Source organism: Euprymna scolopes, chromosome 12 (assembly GCF_053919585.1).
Source record: "Euprymna scolopes isolate OS-2025 chromosome 12, ASM5391958v1, whole genome shotgun sequence".
Classification (NCBI taxonomy): domain Eukaryota; kingdom Metazoa; phylum Mollusca; class Cephalopoda; order Sepiida; family Sepiolidae; genus Euprymna; species Euprymna scolopes.
In genome coordinates, this window is record NC_136493.1 from 11,790,569 (window position 1) to 11,804,367 (window position 13,799).

Here is a 13,799-nt window from a genome sequence, read left to right on the forward strand (position 1 = left end):
CACTCCAATGTTATCTGTTACCATCCAAGCTAACAACAGATGAATATCAAAACTTTAAAAATTAACCAACTTTAATATATAAATGTATGTTTGCATATACGTAGAGGAGCATTTCAAGTCAGCTTAAGCCTCCCAAGTTCAAATTTAAAAATTTTGACCTCTTAGTAACTATATTTATGGACTAAAAACCAAATCGTATTTGTTCCATATGTTCAGGCATTCTATATATCAATTTTCAAATCTGTAAACCAAAAATAAAAAATAGTTTAGTAGAGACCATTCCACACACACATAGACAAGGTCACTCTATTTATATATATATATATATATATATATATATATATATATATATATATATATATATATATATATATATACACACACACACTAGCGGTAGGAGGTGGTGGGGCCTTTGCCCGGGCATAGAATACACTTAAAGATGATATTTTAATTTGTACGGATTTTGTATATATTATTAAAGAGTCATGATTTCAAAAGTAAAAAAAAATATTTGGTTGCCATCAGCTAGGATCGAAACTGTAGCATTCAAAGCTTATGATGTTACCACTGTACCAACGTGACATGCATATGAACTGATTAAAAATTAAAAATAAACTAAGATGAATGTACAAAATGTCTTAACGATTTTTTTCAATTTTGACCCTTTAAAAACTATTTTTCAATTTTGACTCAACCCATTAAAAACTATTTTGACTGGCTAAAAACCCATAAAAGAACAGTCCATAAAAATCCAATCATTTGAGGCCCATAGTACCGCTTTGTGACTTTTAGTTTCAGAGGAGATAGAGTTTGAAAATATTGAGACAGACAGACAGACATATAGCCGTTTATATATTAGATACATATTAATAATAATAATAATATAGATCAAAAGATTGTGGAGAAGATAAAAATTAGGAAAAAGAACATAGTCAAGACAGGGATTGACTACACAAATTTTACCACAGAATCCTTCAAGCATGGATAATTGAATGTTACAAGATATTCAACAAGATTATTAATATCATTAAGAAAGCAATGGGAACTGACAGCTGAAGGACAGCACCTGACTGAGATAAGAAAACGGAGAAGAATCTTCCAAGTAGACTCTTTATGTCTATTGTTTATCACAATCATGATGCCACTCAACTGTGATATCTACCATATATTTCGGTGTATAAGGCGACTGTCAGATAAGACGAGGTACAAAATTGGAGCAAATTTTAATAAATTTATCATATATCGGTTGTATAAGACGACTGCTAAATATCAAAACCATGTTTGCTTAGCCTAGGCTCCAGATTGCAACACCTGGTATCTTATGAAATATTGGTTTTTAAAGATGATTTTTTTAACGGTCGTCTTATATGTCAAAATATACGGTACTTAGAAAATGTGATGTCACATTAAGAAATAATAAAATAAACATTACAATTACATTATTTCCATATTTTAGTCTCCACATAGATATAGCTTGGTTTTGCAGGTGATCTTTTCTGTGAGTTATATTTACTTAATAACTATTATGATATTTAAGTTCTACTATTAGGATATGATCTGCATGGTTTAAGTTCCACAAACTGTTGGCAATCCTGACCTCACAAGTTATCCAAAAGCAGCTGTGTTAGTGTGTCTGGTGCTGTACGAAGACTAGTGTTGGGCCTCAACTCCGTCCACTCACTCGTCTTCAACATGATGGCAGAGCAATGATCAGATAGATATGCAATGTTGGATCAGATCAGACCTGGCATATAAGCTCCGATACTCTATTCATGAGGCCATATATATCGAAACTTGATCAGTTGGTTACATTGGTTACACCATGTTGAATGAAGCGACTCTTGGATAAGAAAATGCAGAAGCCTTGAGGTGAACGGCTGCAAGAAAATTGGACAACCCAAGATAACTTGGATGCAAACTGCAAGAATTTTAGGGAGTGTAAATTCTCATGAAATTATTCTTAAAAACCAGCAAGCTTGGAGACAGATTACGAGCTGACGGAAAATGTTGAACTCCTGACGAAGAGAAATAAGACAAATTGATGATGAGTGTTGGATCCTGATTCAAACTAATTTTGAAAGCTAGTTTCTAAAAATATATATATTGCTCGACACTTTTTCAAAGCACCTTATTCTTGCATAAGTTAGTTATTCAATGTTTTTTTTATTTTTGAGGAAAACAAATGTTTAAATTTTCTTTGAAAAAAAAAAAATCTCATAAATGTTGTCATACTGGCACCAATTCAACATGGTTATTTCCTGCTTACTCTTGTTTTTGCAAACCATTCATAAAAAATCATTCTCTGCTGGGCATGAAGAATTTATCCTTTTTTTTATATGACTAGATAAATTTGTGGAAAAATATAATGACCAATTTTGAAAGAGTGAAATCCCAATTTTATAAATTTTTCTCTCTTCCAAAATTGATAATTTGATTGTTTGAAAATTTTTTTTTTTTTTAAATTTACATCCAAATTTTATCAAATTAACCAACAAATAAGTTATCACAAGTTGAGGTACTTGTCAAGAATTCCCTCTATATTAAAAACAAAAATAAAGAAAAATCTATGATGTATGTACCTGTGATGAAACGAAAATATATTCCAAAAATCACATAAATTGATCAAGCAGTTTTATTTTTATAAAGAAATTCATTTTAAGCAATTAATGAGAATTCGTATGCATTACAACATAAATCTAGCAAGTTTGAATTATTGAGTTATATCCTTTTATGTGTGTGTGTTTTTTTTTGTTTTTCTTAAATTGTTTTCAAAATGGTGGACAAAATGACTGCTTTTCAGTTACGCATAAAATTTTATTTTATTTAAAAATAAAACTACTTGATTAATTTACATGATATTTGGAATATGATATTTTCGTTTTGTCATGGGTATGTACAGTGTACAGATTTTTCTTTATTTTAGTTCCTATATATTTGTCCCCATATAGGGAGAATTCTTGAAATTGAATGGAATTTCACTATATTTACCCATTTTTGCACAGAAAACTCTAGGCGGGTTTGTGTGTGCTTTGTGTATGTATGCAGTCACTATCCGAAGATGCAATTGAAAACAAATCCCTATACTAAGATCAAACTATTTTTTTGTCCGCTGACAAAGGAAGGATTGGACTTAGTAATTCACTCCTGTTCATTTGTTCGCACTTTTCTCCATAACCATGTCTTGAATTTTTTTTTAATTTTGCAGAAACAATAGTCATGGTGAAAGTAAATTTTTCCTAGAATGGATTTTCTGGGATAACTCTGGTTACTCCCCTAGGGGGCATTATAGGGGTAAAATTGCTCCCAAATTGTTCATCTGTTTGCGCTTTTCTCAATAACCACACCTTGAATTTTTCTTTGAAATTTTGCACAAACATTAGTCCTGGTGAAAGCAAATTTTTCCCTTGTAGAGGGGGACCCTGCATGCTCAGCTTGTTCGCAAGTAAAATTTAGGAGAAATTCAATGATAAAATTTGTTTTGTATAAAGAAGTTTAACAATAATATTGTTGGGTCTGCGTTTATGCCAGATCCCCATAAACAACAAAAATGTTTTACCTTATTTCCAATTATAGACATTAAAAATTTCTGATAGCAGAATTTTCATTTATTCCCGGGCAATACCAGGTATTCTTGCTAGTTGTAGTTTATGTCCTATCATTGCTTATGGTCAATGTTCCAAGCAAAGTTAAAAGTCAAAAGTTTACAATTATTGATTTTATTTTCCTTTCGATCAACTAACTGTTTCTATTTAAAACAGAAACCTAAATAAGTCATAAAACTGCATATCTCTGCCTGACAATGTAAGGATGAGCAAAAGTTTTATCTGGGCTTTACTTTTTCTGTATTGTATGAAATGTTTCCTAAGTTATGCTATGGAAACATTGATAACTCAAAAACTATTTAATCAGGTTAAAAATGTTTATCAAAGAGTACGAGATTCATAATCAAATTTGGAAAAATCAGAAATTGAAATTCTGTCAAAATTTTGGCAGTGACCGAACTTGTCAAGTGTTGAATATTTGGCAGATGACCCTGTGCAGAGAGGCATTCGATGGGTTGCACACACGCAAATTAATTTAAAAAATGCTAGGCTTTCCTCCCATTGTCTGTTGAAATGCATAATTTGACCAGAAATATGTGAGAGAAATATCGGTCAAAGAAGTAGAACAATAGACAATGGGAAATAGAAAACATTCCAGAATAAAAGAATGTTTATATAAATCAACACAACAGAAAGAGTTGGTTACAGAACGAGAACAAGCTGCAAAAAGATCCGCACCACACCCCGTTATGCATCTGACGTCATACTAAATTGAAAAGATTGTCATTGGGAATAAACAAAATATTTTGATAACCCAGCTATGTGTGCTTTATTCACTGTCAAGTGTATGTATTGTAGGCAGTGAAAAAATTCGATTTAGACTGTAAAGCGCATCGAATGACTAGTTGCAACGAATATATGACACAAGGTTATGTTTTTGCGTACTGGTCTGTATAACATGCAGAGTAAATCATAAAATATTCTACAGTGTCTTTACATGTCTGCATGACAAAAGCGTTTGGATGTATATAACGTCTCGTTTGTGTCCGTGTGTGGAGGGAGTACATCACATATACACAAACAGTATACCTTTTGCCATTGTGTCATTTCTTAACAATGCCGGACAAAGTTGGTGAATTTCATAATCTTTTATTCTTCAATTATTCTGTTGGGGTTGCAATTTTCATACTCAACTATACTCCCAGCTAACTAAACTCCACATCTATATCTAAAATTATCTTTCTAATTTATTACATCATCACCTGGTGGCTTTCACAGAATCAGTTATTATTTCCACATTCCATATTCCTCTTCCAAGTGAAAACATGATTGTCAGAATAAAATTCTATTCTATCAAGTTAATATTCCTTGCTACCATTCCTGATACATATTTTCCAAAAATTCTATTTTCCTAACGTCAACAACGATCATAATAATCATTCAGACTACTTGGCATCCCCTGGCAGTGCTCTATATAACAATATAAGAATTGGAACATTGGCTACAATGAACAGAACCAAAGTGTGACTTTCACCTTTGATCTAGATATGTCAAATTATGTCAGTTCTTAGCTAGACCATAACTAATATTTTGACCAAGTTTGACGATTTGGTTAAGAAATGTGGATATTAGATTATATAAAAACAAACTTGCCTGAAAACATAACCTTCTACACTTATGCAGGTAAAAAGAGTTGCAACTTGTACTTGGCATTCATCAATGCTTCTTGACCTTTTTCACTTTTATCATGTGCTTCTCTCATTCATAAAATTCAACCTCCTCCACCCCCATCACATTCAAGTTTCAAGACTTTACAAATAAAATAAGATCAATCCTTTTATTGTTTCTTTGTCAGCAATAATTTTCTTCCTGCAAAATCAATTATTTAATTCTGGTTCATCAGTTATGCATCACAGTATATTGTTAAGACGTATAAAATTTAATTTGATTTAATTCCTTTGTCTGTATAAAAATTATTTTCATAATGCCACTATCTTAAAAAAAAAACGGACATAACTCTGTATTCATCCATACAGAGTTACTTCCTTTTGTAAAAAAATCTTTTTTAGTGAAAAAAACGACATAGTTTAAAAAGTGACAAACAAAACATTTGCGAATAAATACACTACTGGGTAACAGTTTGAGTACGTTAGAAATAAAATTCACTCAAAGAAGCTTGATAAAGCAAAAAAGAAAATTTTTTCTTACTGATCATTTATTTAATTTTTTCTTGAAATTTATTAACAAAAAAACATTTTTTATCAAGTTTATTGGAACAATTTTACATATTTATGATGACCATCTGTGTTATGAAGAAATTTATAATGGCTTTTTTTTTTTTCTTTTTTTTTTTTTAATTATTTACAGATTTTTATTTTTTTACTGAATCGAATTCCATTTTATACTAGTGTGTAAAACTTGCAACTTTTTGGGACATTGATATCAGAAAAATTTGGGCTTATATTCTAATGTTAAGAACGGACATTTTTTTATTGTTTTGTTTTTGTTTAAAACATAATTTTCTTTTACTGGTAACATTGATAAAATGATAACTATTCATTGATTTTAAACTACCAGTAAAACTAAAATTTATATAGTGTACTTTTATGTTTTGGAAATTATATGCACATATTATATCAGGTTTTTTACGGTAATTTGTAAAATAAAAAAAATAAAAACTCTATAACTAAATATTTAGAGGTTTTAAAATAATGAGAATTGGTAATTTAGTAAAGAATTAGTAATTGTATCAGAATTAAGGAAAATATTTGAATCGTCCCATAACTATTTAAAATTTTCATTTTAATATTTTTTTTCTTTTTTAATGAATGTTTTTGACTGTTATAACAATTTTGTTTTAATAATTTAACCCTAATATCAAAAATAACACATGGTAGTAATGTTATTTAAAATTCTTTTTTTTTTTTTTTTAAGTTTACTTTTGTTAGTTTGAAGAGATCAAGGGGCTCCTTCCTGGGGCTAACAATTGATTCTATTATAGTTTAAATTTATATCCGAGGGCTCTTCAGTGTTCATGCTGTCGTATATGAATAAAAAGTATCCCTGCTGATAGCGGAAATGAAATAGATGACCATCATCTATATAAATAAAACAGTTGTGTGTGTGTGTCTGTGTGTAAATATTTAACCGATAAGCTCCTAAACTACTGGTCACATAACATTGAAATTAACAGGAAAAAGGAATCATACACCAAATATGGTTTATAACAAGTCTAATCTTTGTTTAAATGGATAAATGATGCAGACAGACATTTATCGGCAAGTTGAAATACACTGTTTATTTCAACTTGCCAACAGTCTTTTTGCGCATGCCCTAATTCAATTAATTTCATATTAAATCATTCTTGCCTATCTCTCGAGAGCTGCGTTGGTAGGAGATGTAGCTGGAGCATTAAATGTTTTGGTTTTGATTCTAGCTGATGACACCCAGATCATTTTTTTTTTTGTTTTATTTTTGAAATCAGTATTATATAAAGGTACAATATAATATTCAATAGAGACTTGGCTTTGTAATAATAAATATGAAATCTGCATTAAAATTTATTTAAGTGTATTTTGCGACCTGCCAAAGCCAGGCGCTCCTGCTAGTTTATTATAGTCTGTGCTGCTGACTATGTGTTCAGTATCGGTTTGATTCTTGTGCTAACACAAAAAGTTCAGCGCCACCTGTTCCAAGATGATTCAGTGCACTTAGTGATTCTTACAAGCACTAACATGTATTAATCAATAAATAATCAATAGTAGTTTTTATTGATTTTTACTTTTTGTTTGTATGCAAATGTATCTTGGTGCTACTTCATTATTTGAACGGTATCCGAAAAGTGAAATATTGAATTTCAAGTAAAGCCAATCATATCTACTTAACTGCCATGTCGCAGTAATGAACATATCCAAAAAATTATGAAAAATGATAGGGTAGAAAATTAAGTATTTATGTAAATAGTTTTTGAAGAAAGCGAAAATTGAGTTTTGCTAAAAAAAAAAAAAAAAAAAAAAAGAAACTGGAGTGCTCGACTCGTAACAAAATAGGTAAATATTTTGTGAAGTCTTAGACCAAATTAACAAAACTCAATTTTCACTAACTGTCATTGAAAACTGTTTTCTACCTTATCGTTTTTCATAATTTTTTAATATATTTATTACTGCGACATGACAATTAAATACATACCATTGGTTTTACTTGACATTCAATATTTCGCTTCTCGACTTTTGCTCTAATAGCAGAGAAGCACCTGTATCTTGGTTGTATCTTGTAATTAAATATTTATTATTTCATGTTGAAATTTGCTTTTTGATAACTTGTCCATATAACTTCACAAAACATTGTTCTTAATATAAATCCAGTATGGGAGACCCTGGCAAAATTCTGGTTTATGTCCCCGAGGACATTTGGCTCTTTTTTTAAATATTTCTCAACAAAAACTTGATATGTCTGACTACGCCTGTGGAACTCTGTTCCGTCTGCCTGCTTCCCACCGGACTACAACTTGGATGTCTTCAAATCTAGTGTTAACAAATTCCTAATGAACCGCCCCCTTAAATAAACACTTCATCAAATCTCCACACTAACGTAATGTACTTGCAATAACCCTTATCCCTGAGTGGCTTCCGGGCCTTGATAAGTGGTGATCACTGTGTAAAAAAAAAAAAAAAAAAATATAGTGTTTTTTCACGGTGCTCAACTCAATTGTACATGTGTTAAGGCCTGAAACTGCACCGTTATCCATTTACACTGGGATTCGGCTTGCCCAGGGGCTCAAGTAAAAAATGGCCCAAAATTACACTTTTTGCACCATCCATTAGATTTTCCTGAAACTTGGCCAAAATGTGGTGGCCATTGTTCTTAATATAAATTCAGTATGGGTGATCCTGGCAAAATTCTGGTTCACATCCCTCTGGGACTTTTAGGGCTTAAAAAAACATGCCTTTTTGGAGCTCTTTTTTCATATTACTCAAAAACTTGATATGTATGTCTATGTAGTGGTTTTCCATTGTTCTGAATTCAAATATACATGTCTTAAGGCGTGAAACTGCACCGTTTGTCCATTTTCACTGGGATTCAGCGTTACCAGGAATTCAAAAGGGGTCACAAATTCCCCAAATTTTTTTAAAAAATAACACTTTTTACCCCCATAACTTTTGTCCCATCCATTAAATTTTTCTGAAACGTTGTCGAAAATGTGAAGGCAATGTTGGCCCTTCACACTTCTCACATTCATCATTTCTTCACTATTTTTTGTGGCGCCATCTCACATGCAGCAGCAGAGAGGAACCATGCACATGCGGCTTATTAATTTAACAATTAATAAGAAGCCTCTCCAACCACTAATATCCATGACAAATAACACCTTACCTGAAAATTCTTCCTTCAAACTCCTCGGCTTAACATTCATGGACAATATGAACTGGAACAAATACATTGAGAACATTGCAAAGGCTGCTGCAAAGAAGGTGGGTTACCTCTATTGTACTAGAAGACTACTCACACGTGAGAGTATCCTGTGGCTTTGTAGTGGTTAAGGATACTCTCCATTAACCTATGCATGGAGTATTGTTGCCACATCTGGGCTGGTGCATCTACTCCTAGTCTCTCCCTCTTGGATAAGGTCTAAAGAAAAGTCTCTAATCTAATAAATCCCGTTTTGTCAACTAAGCTCCAACTCCTGTCCCATCACTGCAATGTTGCATCCCTATGCCTGTTTTACAAGTATTTTAATGGAATGTGCTCTGATGAACTCATTACACTTGTGCCCCCTTGATGTATATACTCCTGACCAACTGCTTAGCAACAAAATCACACCTCTTCATGGAGTTCCCTAAATGCCAGAAAGCTTTCTACTCTAATAGCTTCTTCCCTAGAACAGCTAGACTTTGGAATTCCCTTCCTGCTACCTGATTCTCTGACTCTGCTGATATGTAGAAGCTTAAATGTAACGTAAACTAGCATCTTGTTCATTTTCCCTAAGCATGGCCCCAAATAGTAGCTCTTTATGTCCAAGTGGCGATATGCCTTGTTTGCTGTAAAAAAAATCTCAATAAACTCATATTTGCATGTTATTGGTTTTTCTGTTTAAAAAAACTTAACTTTTGCGTTATCCAGAAAAATATCAACTTTATTAAAACATTTGTTGATTAAATATATTTCTCATTCCATGGAATTTCCACAGGTCCTTCTAGTATAGATAATATTTTGGTGCTTATGCCCTTATTGAACCGCGCTATTTTTTTAAATAGTATTTTCAAGCTAAATTAAAGTTTTACGATATCCTTTTTAATCAAATTGTTAGATGAAAGTACAGAATAGTTACAAAACACTCTTCTCTCCCCATGTTAAGAATGGCTTTCTAAATGTTATTTCAACATGGTCCAATAAGTGCATAAGTACTAATATTTTTATAATAGTAATTGGAATAATTTTCTATTTATACATTTCATTTTTGTCTTTTGTTTATTTAATGATTTTTTTTCTTGTTTTATTTTAGGTGCCAGAATAATTTCTACTGACTAATGTCTTAATATTGATCCATACAATCATGTCTCGGAAAAACAGGCCCACTGCAGCATCATGGGATAGGTAAGTAATAGATCATGTTACGCCTTTAAAACAGCTAGAAAGTGTGTGTGTGTAAATTTTCATTGGAGATTGAATGTCTACTTGAAAAGTCACAATTGCTAGTTAGTTTAAAAAAAAAAAAAAACCCTGATGCGACTCTTGCAAATATTGAAACTGTATCCTTGCTGATCTTGTGTGAAGTAATTGGCAGTGTTCTGACAGTTGACACGAGCACTGAAATAAATTTTTGGTTCCACAGATAATGCCAAAATAAATGAATCCTTTTTCACTTAGATTTCCTCATCTATTAGTCTAAATAAAACATCTGTATGTCCGATGGAGAAATTCTAATCTAACCACATAGTGGTCCGTTTGTGTAAAGGGATACCTTTTTCGGATCCAAAAATGCTAACAAGAGGTTTATGATGTTTGATGAAGGTAAAGTGGTGTTCATATAACACTTTGTGAATTTTTTTTTTTTTTACAAAAATTATTGTCAGTGTTTCCTTCTGTATCTGACTTTCATGCATGAACGGGTCTTTTTTTGCTGCCGTAAGGAATACTATGTGAAATGACAGCTCTAACACCATAATCTGGTGCACCAGAAACAACAATTAATATCCATGGATGAACTGTATATAAGCAACATATCTGAAGAACGTAAAGATTTAATCTTATCAAATACCGACTCATACTCAGTGAACCATTTCTGTGGTAAATCTCTACTTATATTTATATAAACTAGCAGGAGTGTCCAGCGTTGCCCGGGTGTTTGTAGGTGTAAAACAAAAAAAGTTTTGGTAAAGAGGTAGGCTAAGGCGGAAAAAACAGTCTGACACATTACCCCGACGGCAAGTGGGCAGAGAACTAAGATCAGGTGAAATTAAACGTTTAAAAAAACAGGTGGTTGAATGACAACGTGTGGTTTTCTAGGTCCAACGTTACGCCATATTAGTAGAGAAATTAAAGTACAGTGCAAATTTTCTAACATAAAAGTCGCTTATATAAAAGATACAGATGACGTCATTGTGCAAATCGGACATATTTTAATCTAGACATTATATAAAAAATTCTAAGAAACTGACCCCCCCTCGAGCCCCCCCCCCCCCAGCCTTTGGCAGACATACAAAAAAAAAACACAAACACACATTTTGCCTTTTATATATATAGAAGGCGTTTTGTTTGTGTGGGGGTGGTTTTCAAAAGATTATTATGAGATGCACGAATTCTGGAATTCTCAAGTCCTGGCAAAAATACATTGTTGTGGCAACCATGTCAAGCAAAGAATGCAGTGTTTTGATGTTTGTCAGTGTCTGCATTTTTTAATGGCTAAAATATTTCCTGAATCTGTCAACCATTTTCGCCAAAAATGAATGCCAGATATTTGTGTCCATGTTTCAGCTTGTACATGAAATCCGTACGACTGAATTTGTTCAATTGTAGAAACCAAATGTTGTAAAAGTTCATTTTGTGCTAGCATCTATGGTATTATTGATGCATCTTGACATTGCATCTATTGTTTGCTGGAATATGACTGCAACTGGTTTCACTGCGAAAGGAAAGTAATGGAATCTAAAATGTCCATTGTGTTTTTTGGTTGTCAAGCACTCTTTTGACTTCTCATCCACCTCCAAGAAAAACAGTAACATTAAAAAAAAAACTTTGATATGTTTTTAATTACATTAGGAAAATATTTGTTGTAGCAAAAACCCGGCGAGTGTTGGCTAGAGAGAAATCATACGAGAACGAGGTGATGAGTGTGTAATATCCATCTTGGATACTTAGATCCTCGTTTACTGTTTAACATATCATTCTTTGTTACTTGTAGTGTTGGGACGATTAATCAGAATCGAGAATCGGAATATTTGAGAGGATCGGGATCGGAAAAATTTGTACCGATTCTCCGGTGCCAAAACGATTATTTTTTTTATTTGATTTTGTTTAAAGCAAAATCTTCCATTGCTGGTAATAATGATAAAATAATAAATATTTATTGATTTTAAACCACCAGTGAAGCTAAAATCAAGAGATCATCCCCCACAATTATATTTTTATGTTTAGGAAAATATTTGCACATTTAACGTGTGTGTTTTTATGGTAATCAGAGAAAGAATACAACTATATATATAGTTTAATATTTAGAGATTTATGAAAAATCGGAATCGGGAATTGCAATTGGGAAAAATATTGGAATCGTCCCATCACTAGTTACTTGTCCAAGTAAAATTGTTTAATTAATATACACAGTTGTTGTTCCTTTTGTTCAAAAGCTGTTGCTCTCAAATGAACTTTTAGAAATGGCTCCTTCAATCTTTTATGAACTTCTGGATTGATCTGTATCAACTTGAAAAATCTTATGCTCCTTTTCCTGGTCATAAGCTATCAGCATACCAAGTGCGGTTGAAATCCATTCAGTAATTCCACTATGCTATAGCCAAGAGACATACACTTTAAATCTCTGGAAAGAATTTCTATTATTTATCTCTATTTTTTGAGACACTAACTGTATTTAAGAAGTTAAAAAAACTTTATTTAAAAAAAATTAAAGAAATTAAAAATTACAATCTATTAGTATAATTTGGCAGAAGAAAGGGGGCGCATTAAAAAAAAATGTACAAAAGATTGAACATATTGTCTCTCTGTGGACAAACTAACCCAATGTAATAAATTAGTTATACTTATTTAACATTGTTTCGGAGTTTCATTACTTTGATCTTTTTTAACCAAATTAAAATTTGAAATTCAAAAGAATGTGACAGATAAATTTATTTATCACAATATAGTTTCACCATCAAACTTATTGAACTAAGTTGTTATAAAACTATGTTTTGATCTCTATGAAATTATTGCATGTTAATACCTTCCAAAACATGCATGAGGATTTTTGCTTTTTTAACATTTTTTTCACCCAGGTTACAATTATTACACGATTCTACCAGCGCGGTATTGATTTTTTTTTTCACTGGTAGAATCGTGTAATAATTGTACACCATACCTTAGACCCATCAATGTAAAAGTAATAGTGGCATTACTACTAACCAGACCTTAGATAACAGTAAAATATTATCCGAGCTATAGATATGACGCAATAGTTACAAATATTGACCTACTTTCAGATATATATGGAAACAATTCATTATGCCTCCTCCGCGGAAAAGGCACCGTACAAAGCTAGAATTCACTGTTCCAGGCTACAAATTCCTAGGACCGGGTACAGACCCCAAAAAATTCAAGTTCACACCAAGAAACAAACTAGACTTAGCAGCAAAACTATGCGGTATCGCCTACGGCGACCTAACCAAATCTACGGAGGAGGCAGATTTAATTGCCATTGCTCCCAGGTCCATTCTGACCCGGAGTGGTAGTACCTGTTAGGGTCCCAAGTGTGGGTTAAATAGAAACTGACTTGAAAAAAACATATTCTATTAAAAAACTTTTCTTCAAAATCACTGGATTCGGCATTAAATAACCTGAAAAGGGTTGATATGCCGTAAAACAAAAACAACCAACCAAAATCACCCTAAACAAGGTATAGAGCCACTTTGACATAAGGGATTACTATTTGGGACCAATTTTGCAAGGATACTATGTAGGGAGTTGAGCAATGAGATGTTTGTTCACATTACACTTTAACTTATGTATGTCAGTACAGTTAGGGAATTCCAATGTCTTGCAGTACGAAAA

The 13,799-nt window shown here is 32.3% G+C and overlaps 1 protein-coding gene across 2 annotated transcripts in view; it reads left to right on the top strand.

The window, feature by feature from the left end:
• LOC145291188 (uncharacterized) overlaps positions 1-13,799 on the top strand; it is a 90,481-nt gene that overhangs the window by 18,312 nt on the left and 58,370 nt on the right. For both annotated transcript variants that reach the window (XM_080136767.1, XM_080136766.1), the window contains exon 2: positions 10,045-10,136. In XM_080136767.1, the coding sequence (XP_079992893.1) occupies positions 10,096-10,136 (41 nt within the window). In that variant the 5' untranslated portion in view covers positions 10,045-10,095. The remainder of the gene's footprint in view (positions 1-10,044; positions 10,137-13,799) is intronic.